Raw genomic sequence first — 22,060 nt, forward strand, 5'->3', positions numbered from 1 at the left:
TGCCCAGTGAGTGCGGGTGTAGAAGTACTTCCGAGCTATGCCGACGTACGTCGTATAAATCCCCTACTAAATAGTGGGCCTGGACGCTATACGCCACAGAGTTAACGTATCTTCTCATCCTTCGCCATAAGACGTCACTTCTAGCCCACATAGGCCTAATTCGCTCGACAATTTAAGCGTGGCCAGAAAGGGTAGGTCGGCAAAGCCATTTACAACGCTCGTTGCATACAGGCTACGCCCTAAGTGGAAAGTGAAGAGCGTCTGATAGCAATCCCTACATATTGCGTGCCATTTTCTTCTGGCGTTATTTCCCACGTTTGACAGACCCCCGCCTATAAAAAGTGTATGCATTTCTTCGTAAAAAGTTCTGTCTTCGCCTACGTTTGCCTTTCGCTTCGTGTTGCATTTCGCCTGAATAGGACCTTTGTTCTGGTCACCAACGAAATATGAAGGCGCCGTCAAGTTCAAGTCTTCTGGTGGCTCTCAGCCTCTCGGGCCTAGCGGCTGGAGCTGTGCATAAGACATTAGCTGCTACTCCTCAGGGTTGGAAAGCAAATGCGGCAGTAGCCAGCGATCAGGGTCAGGACCAGACTGCCATCTTCACCCTGGCTCTGCACCGAGACTTTTCTGATCTGGAAAACCACGTACTCGGCGTATCGACCCCGGGGCACGCAAACTATGGAAAGTATCTAGATGTCGGCGATGTTGAATCTCTCTTCTCGCCGGCAAGCGGTGCCGCTTCCGCTGTGACGGCTTGGCTCGAACAGAACGGCATCTCCGACTACCAGATTGATGGGAGCTTTGTCGACTTTACTGCGACTCTGGAGACGGCGAACTCGGTCCTCAATGCATCATACCAGCACTACACCAGCACGGATCAAGACACGACGACAAAACTCCGCACCTCGCACTACACGATCCCAGACGAGGTTGAGAACTACATCGCCTTTGTTGACCCAGGCACCTTCTTCGGCAGCACACAGAAGTTTAGGGTTCCGTCGCACCTAAAAAACCCGAGCCGCCCGACACCAGCCAAGCGCGCAGCGTCTTCCACTGTCGTTGATGCATCCTGCGCGACATCCATCACCCCCTCGTGCCTCAAGCAGCTATACAATGTCCAGGATTACCAACCGGACGCGAACTCTGGAAGCCACATTGGTTTCGGCAGCTTCCTGAACGAGTCTGCACTTTACGCTGATTTGGAGCAATTCGAGGAGCTGTTTGGCATTCCCAGCCAAAATGTTACCAAAGTCCTGGTTGCCAACGGGATCAACGACCAGAATTCCTCCAACGGAAACTACGGGGAGGCGAATCTCGATGTGCAAACCATTGTCGGAGTCGCACACCCCTTGCCTGTGACGGAATTCATCACAGGCGGTTCGCCGTTCGTGTGCCCCTCCTACGCTCGAGCTTCGATTCGTTTGTACTGACACCCAAAACAGCCCATTTATCCCCACGTATGGACAGCCCACAGCAGCAAATAACAGCAATGAGCCCTACGTGCCCTTTTTGCGATATCTCCTCTCCAAAACAAACGCGGAGCTGCCACAGGTCATTTCTATGTCGTATGGCGACCAAGAAGACGTGAGTATGCAGGCCTGCAGTAACTGAAAGTCAGCTGACATTTTCCAGGGTGTCCCCTACGACTATGCCGTCTACTCGTGCAGTCTGATCGGCCTTTTGGGACTCAGAGGAATATCTGTGCTGTCATCCTCAGGCGACGGTGGTCTTGGCGGAGCTTGTCTGGGGACCGATTTTAAGACGGTTGAATTCGGGCGAGTCTTCCCAGCATCCTGCCCGTTCATCACCGCAGTCGGCGGCACGTCGGCATCGTCTGTCCCCGAGGTGGCTTGGGACCAGAGTAGCGGCGGCTTCAGCGGCTACTTCCCACGGGCTTGGTACCAAGAGAATGCGGTACAGGGGTACCTGCAAAACCGCATCAGCCGCGAGACATACGAGTACTATGGGCAGTACACCCATTTCGGTGGTCGGGCATACCCGGATGTTGCGGCACACAGCTTGAACCCGGACTTTGAGATCATCAACGCTGGTAAGCAATCCGCCAGTGGTGGCACGAGTGCGGCGTCGCCTACGTTTGCGGCTATCGTCGGCTTGTTGAACGATGCTCGCTTCCGTGCGGGAAAGCCGTCTCTGGGGTTCCTGAATCCTCTCATCTACGCACTGAACGGTCGCGGATTTTTCGATGTCGTGGACGGCTATACGTATGGCTGTTTAGGCAAAAAAGCAGGCGAGGGAGTGGTTCCCGGTGCCCGATGGAATGCTACGGCTGGTTGGGATCCAATAACAGGATTTGGCACACCTGACTTCCAGACACTGAAGGGGTATGTGCTCAACCTGTAGATGGTTAGGCTCTAGAGGGTGTAATTGAGCATGGAAAGCTTTACCCATCCATCCTGGTGTCCTTGTTAGTTTCGAGGCTTAATCAGTAGGTTTTCTTTCAGTACGGCACATCGCAGTGTGTTTGCATATGAAGCTAGTTATTCGTTACTACTTGAAATAGTACGTTATGTAATGTTGATACTAGTACACAATGTCCCAACACAGGATTTAATACACCGCAAGTTGTGCCGGTATATTGGTGAAAATAGCGAGGCCAGAATCGATCCCTATAGGGACCCATTATTGGGCAAAAGCTCACCACGGGCCCTAGATCAGTGCCAGCCCAGGGCCTGGCTTGTAGCCGTTGTGTTACGGTCTTCGGACTCCGTATCTGTAGTAAACATTGTGTTATTTCTTACTCTACAATACTAGTCGCTTAGACAGCTTCGAAGATCAGACTGATAGAGTACAAATGGTTAATGGCAAAGAGCAAGATGTGAAACCAACAAAACCCCAATACCATACTCCTCGCAAACTTGAAATGGTTGTCCAAAAACAGAGATACGTCGTCTCCATCTACGACACCACCTGGGCGAGGGCTGAGCTCAGAGCCTCGGATGGCGGAGGGAGGTCGAGGTCAGAGTCGACAAAGGCACCCGACTGGAAGATGCTCGGCGTAATGACGGCATCAAAGCAGTCCCACATGAGATCAGAACCGCCTCCGAGGCCGATGGAGCTGTCATTCGTACTGTCGATTCTGCCGCCACCGTAGTAGTTGCTGATGCTGCCGTTCTTGTTCTGTCTGCTGTTCATGGCGCCAAAGTCGAGCGAGTCGAGCGCCCGGGACTCGCTCGAGCCCCGACGGGCAGCCGGCAGCAGTTGGAGGAGTGGGCCGCTGCCACAGATCTGCTTGAGCGAGTCGAGCATGCGCGCGATGATGGGAAAGTGTGGCTGCACCGACTCCATGCTCTTGATGAGCTGTCGCAGCCAGACGAGCTCGCCGGCGCCTTCGGTCGAGCTGCTGCTGCTGCTGCCATTGTGGTGTCGGATCATGGCCGTGGCCGCGACGACCGAGTTGTCCAGCATGATGGACGGGATCTGCTCCATGCCAAAGGCCTCGCGATACGTCACGACCAGCCGGGCGATGCGGAGGGCAAACTGGTAGGCCACGGCCTCGGAAGCGTCGTCCGGGCCGGCTGTTGCCGCTCCTACACCGCCCTCCTCCATCTGGGCGTGTGGTCGCTTCCGGGGATTCATCGTGCTTGCTGCCGTGCTCGTTGTTGTCGTTGTCGTCGTGAACGGCTGCTGCCGTTGAGCCAGCGCCTGCCGCACCAAGATCTGGACCTTGCAGTACTGTGCATGCAGCCCGTAGCCGGCCAGGTGCATGTTGATCAGCCGGTCCTCGACGTAGGCCAGCTCTGGTGGCAGACCCTCATACCAGTCGTCTACCTGGCGCGAGAGTCTTCGGAGGGCCGCGAGCCGGTCGCCGTCCAGGTCGCCGGCAACGCACCAGCGCTCGTTGAGCAGCCGCGTGATCTCGGCCATCGGCACGCTGAGACCTACCCATGCGTTCAGCCATGGCGTGTCCGCCCGTCGTCGCTGCCGACACCGCGCTGCCGCCACGCTCATCACCGCCCGCGGGATCGAGCTCGGCCGCCCCAGATACAACGTCCAGACGCCCTCGTATACCACACAGGCCGACAGCAGCGCGTACGCCAGGTCGTCCTCCCGCTCCGCCTCGGCATCCTCGCCCGCACCGTCTGCCAGGCTCGCCAGCTCGTGCAGGCCCAGGTCCGACAACATCCGGCAGGCCACGCCTGCTTAGTCAGCACCACCCCACACAGAAGACCGAAGAGAGACGGAAAGAGACAGACTCACCACAGTACATCCAGGCTGGCCGATCGTTGCCCTGCGTGACTTCGTACTCGCTCAACAGCAGAAAGCCCTGCAAGCTCGCAGGGGTCGGGTCGGACATGGCCCGCAGAACGTCGCCCTTGGCCCACTCACAGTATTTGGGCCCTAGGGCGCGTACCGACTTGGACGTGCTGAGCCGGGTGCCGCACGCCAGCATGGCATTCTCTAGGAAGCTAGACCGCCACCGGGACTGGGTGTTGGCGCCGCCAATGCCGCCACCGGCTGTCGGCTGGCCCAGAAACGCCTCTTTGTCCACCACGTCGACCCAGAGGGTCTGGTACTGGAAGAAGGACTGGAATAGATGGGCGCGCAGGTGCGGCGAGTTGGGGTCGAGGTCGATGCCGATGCCGGCCACGTCTGCCTCATCAAAGAGCGGCATTGGCATTGGTGCCTCCTCGTTGGACGTGCCGACGTGGGGGTGCGACGTGGCGCCGTAGAAGCTCGGGGACCCATGGCTGCTGCTGTTGGCCCCCGGTGAGCTTCCGCTGACGGAGGAGGTTGGCGCTGGCTCGACACGGGCCGGAGGAGGAGGCAGCGATGGCTGTGATACCGTGTCGGTTGTGTTTGTGGACTGTGTGCTTCTTGGTGGGATGTCAGCCAAAGCGGTCGTATCCGGGTTTGCATTCGCTGAGTGTACGTACGTCGGACCCTGTGACAGCAGCATGGCCGTGTATTCTGCAGCAGCCGGACGGACGGGATGATGGTGGATGCTGTCCTCGCCGGAGTCCCAGCCGACCCGATCAGCCGCTCTCTGGCTCTGGGCTTCGAGCATCTCGATGCGCTGCTGCAGCCTGTCCACACACTTGCGGTTGACGGATCTGTGGCCAGTCAGCAGCCGTGACCGGATCGGACGCCGACACGACGACGGGGCAGGGTATGACAAACCTTCTTCCGTCCGACATGGGGTCGAGCATACAGTCCTTGCCGGCGCGTCGACACGGACCACAACTTTGGTCGGGCCGGTCGGGCTGGGCATCGCACTGCAGAGGATCAGTCAGCAAGGACCATGACGGAGACGGAGATGGAGACGGAGATGTGGCCACCTACCTTGACCTTGCGTTGCCGACAGCTGCGGCAAGCAATGGCGGCTCGCTGGACCGGGGCGGCACCGGCTACAGCAGACGAATCCTTGTGTCGCTCCACCATTGGTGACGTTGTAGTCGATTGTTTCTTTTCTTGGTTTTCTTTTGATTGTTTCTCGCTCTTGTTTCTCTGTCCCGCTCTGACGTGCCGGTTGCGTTGTCTCAATGCCAACGTCAGGTCTCTGTCGTCTCAGGAGCCGTTGTGTGCGAGAGGAGCGTGCCATCATGGCCATGGCCATCTCGATGTGAGCAGTCAGGCCCAACCCCGTGGGGAAATCGACCTAAGGCGGGGAAGAAGGCGGGGAAAGGGGCACAGGGTGGAATGCAGATGTGGAGAAGTGGCTTAGCAGCCAATCGGAGAGGCCCCGAGCGTCTGCTAGCAGCGTCGGCCATTGCCGTGATCCGGTGAGGCTTCGTGGTCCGGGGGTAGTGGTGAGAACATGTCTAGCATCGAGGTTATGCCAGAGGTCAAAAGATCAAGACATCTGTGGAAAGTTTTGGACAGGTTGTCCTTTCTTTGTCTGTCGTGGTCGCATCTCGACTGTATGGCTCGTGTAGTTGTGTAGCCATAAATAGGGGCAGGAGAGGCTTGGGCCAGGGGAAGCTTGGTAGCATTCCAACAAGCCTGGCTTTGTCGGGAAACGCCGAGCGGCACGTGTGCTGTTATGTAATGCAGAATGTTGGTAGCCCGGCGATCTTTGTCGATTGGAGTCCGGTGCTGCAAGACACAAGTCGGCTGACCCCATCTGCTTTGTGAGGGACTTCGGACAGCTCGGAAGTACTCAACAGAACAACACATGCCTGCGTCTCTAACCGGCTCGGATATGTAAGACGTTCGGGAATGAGACAACCGTTTTCTCATCTTTCTCATGCATCTCCGCCACTCGCCTCGGCTACTTCGGCGGTTGATGCCGAGCAGAGCGGTACATTCTGCATATCCACGGTTATAATGACAACAGTTGAATCCCATGGTTGTGGGCAGAGCCTTGTCTGCTGTATGTCTGAATCCTGGTCTGTTCTTCAACAGTCTGTTCCATTACTCCTACACGTGTCTCCATTCATTGTATTCCTCTCTACACTCTTAGCCTTTCTGCAGTCTTCTCTACCCTCCTCTATCCTCTACACTACACCTCGCCATGGCAGACTACGATGCCATCGTGGTGGGTGCCGGCTTCAGCGGCATCCGTGCGCTCTGGGAGCTGGGCCAGCTGGGCCTGACGGCCAAGGGATTCGAGGCTGGCTCGGACGTCGGCGGCGCCTGGTACTGGAACCGGTATCCGGGCGCACGAACGGACAGCGAGGCCTGGGTGTACACGATGAACTTTGCGCCGGGCTCGCGCGAGGCGTGGAACTACAGCGAGCGATACCCAGCACAAGCCGAAGTGCAGCAGTACCTGGGCCGGGTAGCAGACCGGTTCGAGCTCCGACGGCTGATCCAGTTCGACACGCGCGTGGTGTCGGCGCACTACAGCGACGAGCGCAACGTGTGGACGGTGACGACGTCCGATGGGGTGGCGACGACATGCCGCTTCTTCCTGCCGGCAACGGGGCCGCTATCGGTGGCCAAGGAGCCGCCATTTGCGGGCCTGGCTGACTACAAGGGCGTCTGGCTGCAGACGTCGACCTGGCCGACCGGCAAGGTGGATCTGCGCGGCAAGCGGGTGGCCATTGTCGGCACAGGTGCCACGGGCGTGCAGATCGTGCCCAAGATCGCGCCCGTGGTCCAGCAGCTGACCGTGTTCCAGCGGACGCCCAACTACGTGCTGCCGGGGCGAAACTACACCATTGACGAGCACGAGGCGGCCGCGATCCTGGACAACTACGACGCCACGTGGAAGTGTGCCAACAACCACGCGAACGGTCTGGCCATGCACAGCACCGGCAAGACGGTCCGACAGACGGCTGACGCGACCGCGATCCGCCAGGTGCTCGATGCCGGCTGGGAGCGTGGCGGATTCCACTTCCAGATGGAGACGTTTGACGACATCGCGACCGACCAAAAGGCCAACGAGGTCGCGGCCGCGTACATCCGCCAGAAGATCCACGCCATCGTGCAGGACCAGCACACGGCCGACCTGCTGAGCCCGCACTACCCCTTTATGTCGAAGCGGCCGCCGTGCGGCCACTTTTACTACGAGGCCTTCAACCGGCCCAACGTCGAGCTCGTCGACATTCGCCACGACGGCCTCGCGCTCTACGAAGACGGCATCCGTACCACCAAGACCCAGGTTGACCGCCCGTTTGACGTCGTCATCTTTGCGCTCGGCTTCGACGCCGGCACCGGTGCCCTCGCCGAGATCGATGTTCGCGGCAGCCATGGTCGCCGCCTACGCGACATCTGGGACGCCAAGGTCGAGACCTTTGCCGGCGTCCTCGTCCCCGGTTTCCCCAACATGTTCGTCGTCTGCGGGCCCCATATCCCGTTTGGCAACATGCCCGTCGTGCTCGATCTCGAGACCAGCTGGATCGGCCGGACGCTGCGCCACATGCAGGACAATCGCCTCACCCGCATCGACGCCAGCCCAGCATCTGCTCAGGCCTGGTCTGCCCATCTCGATGACGCCTTCCACAGCACCATCTTTGCCGAGTCCGCCAAATCCACCGGCGCCTGGTTCGTCGGCAGCAACGTCCCCGGAAAGTCCACTGCCCCTCTCTTCTACTTTGGCGGCGTGCCCTCCTGGCAGACCTGGCTCGACAACGAGGCCAAGGCCGGCTGGACCAGCATGGACTTCTCTCCTGCTGTGCCGGCCGACAACACCCTGGAGGGCTCAGAAACGGTCCGCGACGCCGTCGCCGGAAAGGTGTCCATAGCTGCATGATGTATTGAATGAGAATCATAGGTGGAAGGTATTGACAAAAAATTGTTACCGCTTGAATTGATTGGCAGACGAATATGAGATTGCATGTACGAAGTGAAGTAGACAATAAGCTCAACGATAGGCAAAGCATCAACCAATCATACCGACACTTTACGCCGCTTGCTTACGTAATACTATTTTGGTTGTAACTGATCATCCGTAATGATAGCTCATACTTGGTGAAATGGCAACAGTGAGATAGAGTTCCCAATTAGGGGATCAATGGCCAGTATGGGGTGGATGGACGATTCAGATGCCACTTTGGGGATAAATTCATTCAACTAGAGCTACACTTCCTTGTCACCCCCTACATCCCTACATCCCCCCCCTACCGCCGCTGACCATAATCGTCTGTCCGGTGACATACTGAAAGAGCGGCGATACCACGCCCAAGATAGCCCTCCCAGCGTCTGTGGGTGTTCCTATTCGCCTTAGAGGTATGTCTCCAACCCTATCGGCATTATCAGTACGGGAAGTCCTTGCGAATCCACATTCGACTTACCATTTCTCTTCCTCGTCATAGCCACCATAGAATCCAACCGCATGCTTTGTGCCGTCGGGCCGTACGACAAACTCGCCCTTGGGAGCCTGTGTAAGTCTCGTCTTGACCGCTCCGAATGCGACGGCTGGACAGACAGTTAGTCCACACGTTCATATTCCGAGTCCGAGCAGCAGCCACGCAAACGTACTGTTAGCACGGACACCGTACTCTGGCCCCCATTCCTGCGCTACCGTCTTGGTCAGCCCGACGAGCCCTGCCTTGGCCAGAGCATAGCTGGCCTGTCCGGCATTTCCGTAGATCCCCGACGTCGACGAGATGTTCACGATCGATCTCGGCTCGCCATCTTTCACCATAAAGTATGGAGCCGCTGCCCGGATGATCTTGAATGGCGCCGTGTTGTGGAGGCCGATGATGGTGTCTGCTTGTCAGGACGGAGACACGAAACACAAACTTGCCCACCAGGTCGACTCACCCCACTGCTTGTCCTGGATCTTCTCGATCGGATCATCCCAGGCGTAGCCTGCATTGTTGACGATGATGTGAATCTTGCCGCCGCCAAACTCGGCCGCCTTCTGGACCAGCTTGCCGATAGCCTCGTTGTCCGTGATGTCTCCGCCGACCGCAAGCGCAGAACCGCCCTCGGAGATGATGGCCTGTGCCGTGGCCTCGGCCTTGTCTGGTATCGGTATCAGCTAGCAGTCCCATTTTGTGCCACATCACAATGATCAGGCCATACCGGCATCGATGTCCGCGATGACAACCCGGCAACCCTCACGCGCAAAGATGGTGGCCGTCTCGGCTCCGATGCCTTGGGCAGCACCCGTGATTATGGCAGTCTGACCGGCCAGCATCCCCTGGGGGAAGTTCAGTCGTGGATGAGTACTCATCGCTCGTTCGGAAGTACAATCAGAAATGGGCTGATGATGAGGTGACAGCTTCACGAAACGCCGGTTGCAGCTTCAAGTGGTAAAGAACCCATGTGAGTCCCTCTTGACCTCCCATTTTGTCGGCATAGGCCGTGCGGGGAAGATGGCAGCTGGTCGTATAGTGGCTACTATTCTCTTCCGCCAAAGCAAGGTTGCTCAAAGACGTACGACCTGAAAATTCTCATCTTAGCCAAGGTACGGCCTGTTGGCTGCTCCTCGGCAGTGTCGGGACGAAGTCAGTGTGCCATAGCAAGGGCCGAGTATGCCGTTGGTGTCTCGAAGCGGAGACTGTGATTGGACAGACTTCGGCGAAGGCCGAGCTCCAGCCCTCGGGTAGTATATCCGGGCAACGTTGCCATCTCCGCTTTTGGCCGCATCGCGTGACTTTGGGAGAACGGTGCTCCGGCGTCGAGTCGGTCAGTCCGATAAATGCTTCACGTCGATCGGTGTGAATGGTGCTTCTGACTAGACGTGAGGAGCATTCGTATTGGAGCCGCGTTCTTGCTCCACGTTATATCTCGACTGCGCATCTAAATAGTTCGACCTCAACGTCCGGAAGCCATTCACGCCCACATCACCAACAACATGGCCTCCACCAACGGACTGGGCGCAACCAAGGAGCTCGATGTGCTCATCATCGGCGCCGGTTTTGGCGGCTGCTACGGGCTTTACCGGCTGCGCCAGCAGGGATACAAGGTGCACGTGTTCGAGGCTGGCAAAGGCCTGGGCGGCGTCTGGCACTGGAACACGTATCCAGGCGCGCGCGTCGACTCGGAGATTCCCTACTACCAGTTCTCCATGCCGGAGGTATGGCGCAAATGGACGTGGACCGAGCGGTTCCCGAGCGGCGACGAGCTGCGGGCGTACTTCCGGCACGTCGACCAGACTCTGGGCCTGTCCAAGGACATCAGCTACGGGGCCAATGTCGTGGGCGCCACCTTTGACGACGAGTCTGGTCGCTGGACAGTCACGACCGAGGCCGGCCAGACGGCTGTGTGCAAATACCTCATCTGCGCGACCGGCAGCTCGTTCCGGCCGCACATCCCCGACTTCAAGAACCTCGACCGCTTCCGCGGCCAGCTCATCCACTCGACGCGCTATCCGGCCGTGGCCAACACAAAGAACGCGCGCGTTGCCATCGTCGGCTCGGGAGCCACGGCCGTCCAGTGCACCCAGGAGATCACCAAAGAGGCTGCCCAGCTGACCGTCTTCATCCGCACGGCCAGCATCTCGCTGCCCATGGTGCAGCGGCCCTTTACCGAGCTCGAGGAGCGCATCGGCAAGAGCACGCTGCGCCGGACCTTTGCCTACTGTCGTAGCACTACCTCCGGCCTCGGCTACGACCGCCAGCTGGGCTCCGTCTTTGACCTCAGCGACGAGGAGCGCGAGGACTTTTGGGAAGACCTCTGGAGCCGCGGCGGCTTCAACTTCAATCAGGCCAACTACCGCGACTTCCTCGTCGACCCCCGTGCCAGCCGGATGATGTACGACTTCTGGGCCAAGAAGACGCGGCCTCGCGTCCGAAACCCGGAAAAGGCCGCCTTCCTCGTGCCAGAGGAGCCCCCGTTTGCCTTTGGGACCAAGCGGAGCAGCCTCGAGCAGGACTACTACGAACGCATCGACCAGGACAACGTCGACGTCGTCAACCTCAAGGCGACCCCGATCCGCGAGTTCACCGAAACCGGCATCATCACCACCGACGGCCGTGAGCGCCCGTTCGACATCGTCATCCTGGCCACCGGCTTCGACGCCATGACCGGCAGCCTCACCAATATGAACATCCGCGGCCGCGACGGCCTGACCTTTCAGCAGCGCTGGAAGGATGGCGTCTTCACCCATCTCGGTCTCTGCAGCAGCGGCTGTCCGAACCTTTTTATGATATATGGACCTCAGGGTGGGTTTTGAGCTTCTTTCTTCTTTCTTCTTTTCTTTTTCTTTTGTTTTCTTTTTGTTTTCTCTTTCTTTTCTTTTTCTTCGTTTTCTTCTCCTTCTATCTCTTCCATCAAACTAACTCTCCAGCCCCCACCGCCTTCACAAACGGCCCCGTGTTCATCGAGAGCCAAGTCGACGTCGTCATCGACCTGCTTAATAAGCTCCAGAGCGAAGGCATCAAGTCGATCGAGGCCCAGCGGCCCGCTGAAGAAAAGTGGAAGCAGGCCATCCAAGACGCTAACGACAAGACCCTGTTGCCACTCACAGACTCGTGGTACATGGGCGCCAACATCCCAGGCAAGAAGCGGGAACAGCTCAACTACCTTGGCGGCATTGCCAACTACGAGAAGGAGTGCCGAGAGGCCATTGCCGGTCTGGACGGGTTCACAGTCGTGTACGATAAGGCTTAGTCATCTTAGTCATCGGATTATGTACGGACTAATAGTACCGCGTTATGTTCCATCAGCCTGTCTCTGCCCTGTAGCCATCATGCCAATGGCTTCTGTGCCCAGACCACACGCTGCCTGTAGTAAGCGTGCTTGCCCGAACGCATGTCGCGCCGCAGCTGTGCCGAATAGATGGCCACTTCGGTCTCGGACCAGCCGGCGACGAGCTTGCCGATGAAGCCGACGTAGCCGGAAATGTCCGACTCCACCGTCAGCTGCACGTACTGGCCGATCTGCTTGAGATGCGGGTCGTCGGACCAGCCGCCGACGGGACACTTAAAGTCCCACTGTCCGATGGACGCCTCGTCGAAGCCGGCCTCCTGCATGCCCTTGCGCTGGAGGTCCTTCTCGATGATGCGAAAGGTGCGGCCGAGCAGGTCGCCGCCCTCGAGGAAGAGCTTGCCCCACTCGTGCATAGCGCTGCCGGGCAGGACCGAGTTGTCGTCGCTCTCGACCAGCGGCGTGGCCTCGGAGCTCTCGATCCAGCCGCCCGGCTTGAGCACGCGATACGCCTCGCGAATCAACTTAGTCCAGTCCGGCACCGAGCCGTAGAGCCAGCGCATATGCACATAGTCGAACGAGTTCTCCGGAAACGTCCACGGCTGTGTGAAGTCCTCAAGTTCACTGAACTTGTGAGCGATTGAGGAGAGGAGGAGAGGAAAAGACAAAAAACCGCTGCTCACAATTTTGTATTCGGAGGCACCCAAATTGGCTGGATCGGCGAGATGTCCGTTCCAATCACCTCAGCACCAGGATGGTCGTCGGCAAAGTCTCTGATTCGTCGGTCAGCTCAAGGTACGATGAAAAGGACCCGTCAGGTCCACGTACATTGCCCACATGCCCGTTCCGGTTCCAATGTCCAGCACTCTCTATCTTGTCAGCTGCGGCTCTCACAATGCTCCTCTGTCCCGCTTCAACGCACATGGACATCATCTTTCAGGGGTGCAAAGTACAGCTTGTTGTTCGTGCTCAGCAAGAGGACGTGGTGACTGATCCTGTCAGCAAGGCCGGTCATGCACAGCTGACGGCAAAGAGAAGCCTACTTGATGTCCATTGACTCGCTCTGGGTCTCGTCATTCGATGCCCAGTACTGCACATCGCCTTGTTCAGCATGGTACGTCCTGCCGTTGATCTCACGGTAGCGCAAGATGCTTGACGTGATGGAAGCTGTGGAGCTTAGCTCGTCGCTAATGGAGTAAGTCGAGTCCGCGTCAGTGTCCACCGGGTTCTGGTCGGTCAGTTGTGTATTTGCGTTGTCCCGCTGATCAGGCAATGCTTACCTCCTCGTCCTGTTGTACCCAGTGATTGGCCGGCAGTACAGTCGATGCCGCCTGGGCGACCGGCGGTACAGTAGTCGCCTCATTGACAGCCGGCTGAGCAGGCGTTGCCTCAATTCTGGTTACCGGGGATGCCTCCGGTGCAGTGCTTGTTTCTTCCTCCATGATTAAGTTGTCGTGCTTTTTCGTTTCCAAGAAGGATGTCACGACAGACATCTGACCGTGTTTGTTGGGCAGCAACGCGGACATGGATGCAACCGTGGGGTATTTAACTCTCCCCCCGCCCCTCATTCGGCTTACGGAAAGCTGTCTGCATGAGTTATGTTTATGCAAGTTAACATAAAAGCGGTTAAGAATCCTTATCATCAAGATGCTTGCTACGTCCGGCATATAGCCGCCAGTATGGTCGACTCGTGTCTATGATCGTGTGCCAGGTTTCTGTGGTGTGTTAAACAGGCAGCATTTTGCCGATGAAGTATTTAGATGTTATATAAAGGATGTGACTCCATAAGATGCGCGAAATGGAGCCTTGGTCTGAGAGAAGAAACTCCAAAACTAGTCCGCGTAGTCGGTTCCCGCTCTTCACGACGCTAGCACGTTCACAATAGGATCTGCAGACTTTAAACAGAATGGTATATATAAAAACTCGACTAATGCAATGGGGTATTCAAATTCTAAAACAGTCTAAGTCTATAGGTTTCATTTCCAGACAATCTTGGACAGTATGGACTCCAGGGTAGCATTAGTCACGGGCACGACTAATGTGCTTCTGGGGGACCAGTGTAGTTGCTGTGGCCCCAGACAGCATACCATCCAACCGAGATGAGCACAAAGGCTGCAAACACGACAGAGGCGTAATTCATAGTAGTCGCTGCGACTGGCAGGGTCGACGGCATGCAGAAGAGCGGAATTGCAAGCAGCGACCAGGCTGTCCATTAGTTAGCAACTGAATTGGCATTCATGTTCGAGGACGACGTACCGAGCGCAATGACGTTGCATACGAGCCCCATTGGGCCGAGGTAGAAGCTGCCCGTCTTAACGGCCCGCCGGCCTCCTATCAGACTCACAGCGATCGGGGCAGCATAGGACGTGGTGAGACAGATGACGCCGACACTGGAGAAGGCGTTGAAGGCGGCGGTCGAGCCAAAGTAGATGGCGCCGAGTACGATCTGAACACCTGTGTTCAGCAGCATGGAGTTCATCGGCACGTCCAGCTTTGTGTCGATCTTCTTCCAGAGGTGGCTCGCAGGGATGGCACCGTCGCGGGAAAAAGCCCAGGTCGACCGAGACGCCGCAGTCGTGCAGCCGATGCCGCAGATGAGGGCCAGGACGAGCAGCGGGACCAGGAGGCCAAAGGCACCACCAGGAGAACCCACGGCCGACTTGATGATGCTCGGAAACGGCTGTCCCGAAGCCAGCGCGACCAGCTCGTCGATGTCCGGCAGCACAAAGACCACCGGAATCAGGAAGAGGAGGCCGCACAGCGTGTTGAGCACAATGGTGCCCACCATGGCCTTGGGGACCTGTGTGGCCGGCTGCTGGACTTCTTCGCACATTCTGATCCAATCACAACACCGGTTAGAAAAGAGGCGCCAACACAGGCAGTAGAAGGGCCTTACGAGATAATCATGCCACTCGAGGACGTCGCATATGCCGCCTGCAGCAGACCCACGCAGAAAGACCAGCCTGGAACCCAACCAGAGCGCGGCTCAAAGCTGGTAAAGACGTATTTTGCGCTGCGGCGCCCGTTCTTGGCCATGACGAGAATGCAAACAACCATGGCGATGACGCCGGCAAAGGTCCAGAATATGGCAGCAGTCTATGGGATTATGTAAGCATTCACATACACATGCACACACACGCACACACTCATACACGACACGTGGAGCAGCGAAGCAGAAGAATAAAAGAGTGTGTTTCCTACATCCAAAATGGGAAGCCAGCGATTTCCTAGAGACGAGACGAGGACGGACAGGATAGTGATGCCAAGGAAGACGAGAAAGACCTGGTAGGGCTCGCCGGGAAAGATGCCGACGCCGTCGGTCTCGAAGACGTTGATGCAAGAGACAAGGAAGAGGGCGGTGCCAAAGTTGACCGACAGCGTGATGGTGATGTTGCCGACGACGTAGAGCCAGCCGCAGATCCAGCTGGCGACGCGGCGCCAGCGCAGCGGTGCGAGCATAAAGGTCTGGTAGTAGACGCCGCCCGAGGTCGGGTAGACGCTGGTGATCTCGCCAAGCGACGCGGCCACGCAGAGGATGATGGCCGAGACGCCAACCCAGCCCCAGATGATGTTGGTGGCACCGCCGCCAACGAGCGGATAGAAGAATGTGGTCGCGAGGCCGTAGGGAATGGCGGCCAAGACAAAGGACATGAAGGCCACCTGCAGCGTCGATCGACTGCGAGCGAGCTCAGGCGTGTAGCCAAAGGCCTCAAGCTCCTGGTCAGCCGACACGCCGTCGGTGCGGGACAGATCCTCACTCGCATGCTTGTGGTCGTCATCGCCGTCCTTGGGCTCCAGCCGGTCCTCGTGGCCAGGGTGTCTGTAGCGATCTCGGAATGCAAGGGAGTCGTCATACCCGGCATGATCTTGGGGAATGGCCACGGACATGGTGGGAAATCGTGCAGGAAGGCAAAGGAGGATGACGAAGGCGTAGGAAGGTACAGGATGAGGGCCAAGACAAGAGATAGAGCCGGTCCGGTCCGTTCTCGTGCAGTGGTTGGGCAATGGCGCAATTCTATGCGTAATTGACGGGCTGTTGGGCTCGGAGGGTCAGATACGATGCCAATGCAGGAAACTGGCTTTAAAGCAAAGTGCAGACACGCCTTGGAAAAGCCGTCTCGAGACCGGGTGCTGCGTAATCTTCAGGCACGGTAGGACTGGGCCCATTTCGCAAAAAATCTCCTCAAGAAGTAACTACAGGCTGATGACATCACTGCCCTCTGGGCCGCGTCCTTGGCTTTGAGTCCGTCCACTTGGCCTCTTGGCTAGCCACTAAGCCTCCCATGTCCTCCATACGACTCCGTACTGTCTCCAGGCCAAGCGGCTATTACGGGTTTATGCAATCTCAGCTGGACTGGTGCTTGAGGTGTTAAATGCAAATATCGCATTATGGAGAGCACAAGATGCGGAAAACGGAAAGGTGGCAACAAGAGAAAAAACTTTTCGCTGTTACGAAAATATGGTCTAACAAAGCAAATAATGAAACTATTATGACTACTGGAAATAACCAACTGCCGAGCCTCACACAGTGTCGTTGTCCGCTTTTGGCAGAATACCTTCGTGCCATTGGCCAAGGCGAGAGCGAACTCTTCTCGATCTGCACTGCCCTTGCATAATCTTAGCTGGGACTGAAACTTGGAATACTAAGTGGAGATATCGCTCGTCTCCATTATCCCACGCCCCCCTCCAATTAGGGTCACGAGAAGTTCCACCCACGCTTGGCAAAAACTTCACCGTAGTAGTGTTAGATAAATACGATTACGTTTCCGCCGTGACCCCCAGCTTCAGCCTGTCACTCGGCATTTCTCGGATCATTGGTGGGATCGGCAAACTTGTCGAAAAAATGGCTGGCGCTGATAGCCGTCTTCTTGACTCTATACAAAAATTCTGCGACTAGGTCCTCCTCTATTCCATCGGCTACGTAAAATATGCTGCCTATTTCAGCCCTATGCGGCGTCACGGTAGCCTGCCAAGGATGTGTGTACGTCGTACGTGTACTCGTGGTCAAGCGAATAAGACCGTAAGCTATTAGTAATGCTGGGAAAGATGGACTCCAGCCTCTCTATGAGCTATGGGAAGAAAGCTCTCTCATGTCTTGTTGGTGACATGAGATGCAAGACTGGCCGCACTTGGTAGCTTCTACAGGAAAAAGAGTCACATCTGGATGTGGCAGCTTCAGGTATTATTGCCCATTGCTTGCCGGACCGGCAGAGACGCCGTGCACGGCCGGCTGCCCATCTCCGTGCTGCGGGTGAGAAAGTCGGGCGGCTCCCAGCTCATTGGTCAGATCCGAATTGCAGTAGCTCCGGATGGAATGACAAACGTGCCGGAAAGCGGCGACTGCCGCAGCTTGAAACTGACGACGTTGAAGGTCGAACCAACCCTGTGGATGGCTGTCACTATAGCCATAGTGCTCAATGGACAACGTAGAAATGGAAGCAAGTCTTGATACCGTCAGGTGTCGCTTTTAAAACTTTCGACGGGGACATGGAAACGGATTCGAAAAATTATTAACGAAGCTTGGTTTTTCCCCCTTCCTGCTTTTTATTCTAGAACCGTATATTTCTGTGACTAAGGTGGGGTTAGTACGGCAAATTACAACTTTCCAGTGCCTAACTAAACGGTGTGTAGTAGATCGGATGTTGGGTTTATAAATCTAAATTGTAAAGACATATAGCACAGCCGCTTCTATAAACCACACCTTCTAAGCCGGCAGCATTGATCTTGTTACAAATGCCTTATCAACAGTGCCAGTATTCGAATCCAGCCTCGATCAAGTTTACTTCTCCGATACTTGTATACTACCCTCGGAAGGAGCTGTCGTCGATCGGAAACCATCCAGTGCGGTATCACCTTTATGAACCCTGCACCTTAGCTGTACGCTTTCGCAGCATTAAAAAAACATCGTCTGGGGAAATGCGGGAGCAAAAAGCTTAAGCATGTGCCCCACCTGGTTACGTACTCTTTGGCGCAGCTCCGCTCATGATATCGTCACAATAACATCACGAGACTGCGCCGATTCGCCGCACGTCTCCAGCACACTGTACGACAGCAGCGCCGAGACCGCCTTATTTCAATTTAAATGGACATCAGGTAAGGACAGGCTAGAATACCAGCGCGCGGGCAATACGGACAGACCACCGAGAGCGAGCAAACGAGCAATGGAAGCAAAATGACAACTTGAACGGCCTCGTACGAATACTCAGATCTGAGATAGTACAATTTCATGGCCTCCAGTTATATTCGATTGACTTATCGTAATCTTCACCCTCCGCTTTACGGAGTAGACACATTCTCACCATGGCACCGCCTGTGGAGCTGTAGACGACGAAATTGTTACGTGTCGACTAAGACGATGACAGTCAGACAACCGTCGAGCAGACACGAACAGGATGCATTTTACGAATTAGATACTCTATCTGTGGCTTCTTGTGCGTACTGCAGCTTGGTAAACCTGCTTTGAACAGACTCACTGCTCCGCGGCAGACGCAAGCAGGTCGTCTAATCGGGGCATCCAGTCGAGAGATAAATCACACTGGACTTTGATATCGATGTGCGGCTAGCTGTCCTAGTAATAGAATATAAAAAAAGACTAAAAAGCACAATAATCAAGGCGTTTCTAGAATTGTAGCCAATTTTGCACGACCAAGATCCTATTTTAGTCTACCCAGGCATCACCCCCCAAGTCATCACATGCCCAATCGTCAGCTTCTGGGTCATTATACTCTGAATCATCACTCGGCTCATCGTCTAATTCATTGGGTGCCCGGTCTCTATACTGCGAGTCATCACGCAACGACATGTGCGTACTCAGAATCTGGTTCGCCCTGTCCCAAAGAAATTCAACATCACTTCTCTTCCAAGTTTCTACCATGTCTTGCACTTGGAGCCTTGCTTCGCCCAAGGGTCTCGATCTGCGGTTTCGGGTTGTTCCGCTATCGAAACCCGCTAGATAACTGAAAGCCAAATCAGCGCACAGGCAGCGGATCAGGGTGCCCCGAACATGATGCGTGGTGACATCGACAGTACCCAGGCCCACAACTAGTCCCGTCCAGAAGGCATCGGGTGAGGATTCCCTGCCTTGGCCCTCTTTATGGAACCAATCCTTCAGCTTCTGAAATGCGAGGTGGTATGGAGTGTTGTGATCCTCCACGAGTGCAGTGACAAGTGCGACGGTGCTGTCAACCAAGCTCGATCCAGACTCCAACAGACTCGAATTTGCAGTCGGCATACTGCACTGCCAGATGATGTACTTCCACTCGAAAGAGCTGGGAAGACTGACCGGCTTCCGGTCCGGGTTTTGCCGCCATGACGGCTGACTGCGCATCCGATCTATCTCGCTCGAGAGCTGGCGAAGAACAGCGATTCCTTTGCCACGGCCACAGTGGACCTCACCATGGATAGAACGGGCATCTTTGCTCAATGCTTCTCGTTCCCCTTGAATTAGGAGTTTAATAAACATCCCGAAACAATCATTTTTGCTGCTGTTGCGGGTGTGAAAGAACGCAAAAGCCACGTCTCGAACGAAGTTCGCTAGTGTATCGACATCACAGTCTACTAGTGCGTCCGGCGTAGAAACCGGGGAAAGAAGGGTAGAAACAGCCCAGGTGCCACCCAGGTTTGAAAAGTCAAATGCATAAACTTCTCTCTTCCACATGGTACACCAGTGTCTTCCCGCATGAGAGTTCCTCAGCTCAACGTCGTCATAGACACGGGAAGTCATGGCAGCCAGGGCGGCTGGAGCCTCAATTTTTTGGAGGATAAGTTGTGACATCGCTCGGAATAGGTCTGCCCTAATTAGACCACAGGGAAAAGACTTTACCGAGCATACCCATATAACAGACGGGTATGGCAGGGAGAAGCGAATCGATTTCTTCCGACCAAACAGCTAACTTCTCTCGCACGATGAACGCTTTCAGCCATCTTCTATGCAAGCGGCTATTTTCGAGCAGAGCCGCTTCTAGCAAATTCAGTAGAGCTGAGTGTAGTTGTGGATGGTTGGGGTTGTCGGGTGGCTGTGTCGTTTTACAGGCATCAATCAGAATATTCAACATTTCCCCATCCCGTCCGTCACAAATTCCCAACTCGGACAGAGAAGCCTCCCTAGCTTCCACAGACTGCCAATCATGCTCTGTAAGTGCGCGTTGCCAGCTGTCTTCGTTCAGAGATGAGGCCCGCGGTACGACATATGTAGAAAGGGCCTGGATAATATTTTCCTGGACAGTTCCACCATCAGGGAGCGATTTCGCTGTGCTGATTAAGATTCGTGCAGCCTCGCGGTGAACGCTGATGTGCGTGGTGGTGCGAAACAAGCGAATGAGAGTATCGACAGCAAATGCAGGTGAAAAAACAGCACAATGCCTCATCATCTGAGCCACCAGTTTGACTGTGGTGATCTTGATAAAGGGTCCTTGTTGCTTGTCATTCCCCTCGAGAGCAGAGGCTGTCCCTGCAGCCTCGAAGCGTTGTTGAAATCCGTCCAGTAGCTCTTGCAGGGTTTCCTCCGCTTTAGAGGGTGACAGGCGCCGAAAGAGGCCATCATTGAGCAGACCTCGGTGCCAAGAACTATCATGGGGAAGTCCTAGCACAGCCTTTGTTGCCAGATCGGCCGCTGCCGCGGGTGATCTCTTTTGGAGGAGCTTGAGGACGAATACTAAAGTTTGAAGGCACTGATTCGTATCGTCTCCCGTCGTCGTGCCAGAAAGTTCCAAGACCTTGCCGAGAATGGACGATGCCAGTCTGCTGAGCAGGATCCCGGGAGTTTGCCGTACAAAATGTCGTAAGACTGTCTCGGCAGAAAGTATGTTGTCGGTCGAAGCAAATAAAGGGTCCACGCTCATAGCTGGAAATCGAACTTCAGCAGGGTCACTGCTGGGAAACGGCTCGGCCAGTAAGGGTGCTGAACCATGCAGCGTATTCAGAACGAGGGCTGCGGTGCTAATATAGCTGTCAATGGCAGGTCGAGAGAGATCGTTTTGTGACGTAGCCAATTCCCAGTACAGCAGAGGACCGGATATTCCAGGGGAAACATAAGCATGGGCACCAGAAAAGCTGCATGCGCCGAGAACAAGATCGAGACACAGCCGCTCAACTTTAACATCTTTTTCAGCTGTGAGAATTGCTGGTGCGTTCATGGGATTCCAAGCCAAAGAGGGAGACGACAGAGGGAAGTCGGCGCATGGAAGGATTTCGATTTTATCGGCATCCAATGGGGGAATATCGGCACCGGCCCTTTCAAAGAATGGTATCCAGAAGTCACGTATCTGGCGTCTGGACATGCCTTGCCCCTTGCTCAGGCTGTTCGCATAATCCCAAGCCGATTGGATACGCAGTTTGCGTTCTTCACCCGGCGCTCCACGAATGTAGATTTTTAGAGCCTCTGGCCAGTTTTCCACAAAATCACCTATGGTTGCTCTCGTGTTGTCGTCAACGTCATCGAGTGGATGGAGGTATGCAGCAGCGCGGCCGAATACGATGGATCTGGCCCGCTCTTCCATGTACGCCAGGGAAGCAGGACCTTCCACCATATATCGGACTGTCTCGTGGAGGGGCAAACCGCGGGGCCAAGGCACACCCAGAGACGCCACACGAGGGTCACGCTCAACCCGATAGGACTCCCACAAGTCATACCTTGCCAGAGCTATGGACTTTTATATGTATCTTACGCCTTCTCAAGTCAGTCGCGCCCCACTTGCCGTATACATACAGTGCTCCTTTGAGGCCAGATATAAGCTTGTGGGGCAAATAGGATGAGGTTGGCGCCCGAGATGTTGTCCACTTTAGCGATGACATGGAGTCGAACCGTTGGACTTAGTGCCTGAACACCGCCCATTACAAGATAGTTTTTAAACAGTATAACGCAGTCCCCCAACTTGGAATACACAATATTCTCCAACTAAGATGACGCGTACAATTTGACAGAGGTGAAGACGAGGCCAACCATTTAAGTGAGGGGCTGCTAGCTGAAGCAAAGATGAGGCCATTAGGAGGGAGCAGCAGGAATAATGAGAGAGGAAATGCGCTAAGCCGCAGGGGATGGCTTCTTAGGGTTCACTGCGCG

The 22,060-nt window shown here is 55.7% G+C and overlaps 7 protein-coding genes across 7 annotated transcripts; 3 read left to right on the forward strand and 4 right to left on the reverse strand.

The window, feature by feature from the left end:
* Positions 1-446: 446 nt before the first annotated feature.
* CMQ_6867 (tripeptidyl peptidase a) lies at positions 447-2,361 on the forward strand (the record flags this gene model as incomplete). The annotated part of the gene is made up of 3 exons (XM_014320553.1): positions 447-1,384; positions 1,443-1,584; positions 1,633-2,361. The coding sequence occupies 3 exons, from the start codon at positions 447-449 to the stop codon at positions 2,359-2,361; spliced, it is 1,809 nt and encodes a 602-aa protein (XP_014176028.1).
* A 555-nt stretch (positions 2,362-2,916) lies between these two features.
* Positions 2,917-5,400, reverse strand: CMQ_6820 (fungal specific transcription factor domain containing protein; the record flags this gene model as incomplete). Its single annotated transcript, XM_014320506.1, has 4 exons — positions 2,917-4,157; positions 4,219-5,072; positions 5,140-5,234; positions 5,302-5,400. The coding sequence occupies 4 exons, from the start codon at positions 5,398-5,400 to the stop codon at positions 2,917-2,919; spliced, it is 2,289 nt and encodes a 762-aa protein (XP_014175981.1).
* A 1,072-nt stretch (positions 5,401-6,472) lies between these two features.
* Positions 6,473-8,155, forward strand: CMQ_6956 (cyclohexanone monooxygenase; the record flags this gene model as incomplete). Its single annotated transcript, XM_014320642.1, has 1 exon — positions 6,473-8,155. The coding sequence occupies one exon, from the start codon at positions 6,473-6,475 to the stop codon at positions 8,153-8,155; it is 1,683 nt and encodes a 560-aa protein (XP_014176117.1).
* A 354-nt stretch (positions 8,156-8,509) lies between these two features.
* Positions 8,510-9,547, reverse strand: CMQ_6887 (3-oxoacyl-(acyl-carrier-protein); the record flags this gene model as incomplete). The annotated part of the gene is made up of 5 exons (XM_014320573.1): positions 8,510-8,645; positions 8,697-8,820; positions 8,884-9,114; positions 9,169-9,372; positions 9,433-9,547. 5 exons carry the CDS (start codon positions 9,545-9,547, stop codon positions 8,510-8,512), a joined length of 810 nt encoding a protein of 269 aa, XP_014176048.1.
* Positions 9,548-10,207: 660 nt separating this feature from the next.
* CMQ_7007 (cyclopentanone monooxygenase) lies at positions 10,208-11,964 on the forward strand (the record flags this gene model as incomplete). Its single annotated transcript, XM_014320693.1, has 2 exons — positions 10,208-11,516; positions 11,642-11,964. 2 exons carry the CDS (start codon positions 10,208-10,210, stop codon positions 11,962-11,964), a joined length of 1,632 nt encoding a protein of 543 aa, XP_014176168.1.
* A 77-nt stretch (positions 11,965-12,041) lies between these two features.
* On the reverse strand, positions 12,042-13,442 carry CMQ_6806 (methyltransferase type 11; the record flags this gene model as incomplete). The annotated part of the gene is made up of 6 exons (XM_014320492.1): positions 12,042-12,624; positions 12,684-12,773; positions 12,829-12,869; positions 12,923-12,989; positions 13,044-13,228; positions 13,281-13,442. The coding sequence occupies 6 exons, from the start codon at positions 13,440-13,442 to the stop codon at positions 12,042-12,044; spliced, it is 1,128 nt and encodes a 375-aa protein (XP_014175967.1).
* A 593-nt stretch (positions 13,443-14,035) lies between these two features.
* CMQ_6705 (amino acid permease) lies at positions 14,036-15,888 on the reverse strand (the record flags this gene model as incomplete). Its single annotated transcript, XM_014320391.1, has 4 exons — positions 14,036-14,205; positions 14,257-14,834; positions 14,897-15,027; positions 15,202-15,888. 4 exons carry the CDS (start codon positions 15,886-15,888, stop codon positions 14,036-14,038), a joined length of 1,566 nt encoding a protein of 521 aa, XP_014175866.1.
* Between the last annotated feature and the right edge of the window lie 6,172 nt (positions 15,889-22,060).

The sequence above is a fragment of the Grosmannia clavigera genome (assembly GCF_000143105.1).
Source record: "Grosmannia clavigera kw1407 unplaced genomic scaffold GCSC_108, whole genome shotgun sequence".
NCBI lineage: Eukaryota > Fungi > Ascomycota > Sordariomycetes > Ophiostomatales > Ophiostomataceae > Leptographium > Leptographium clavigerum.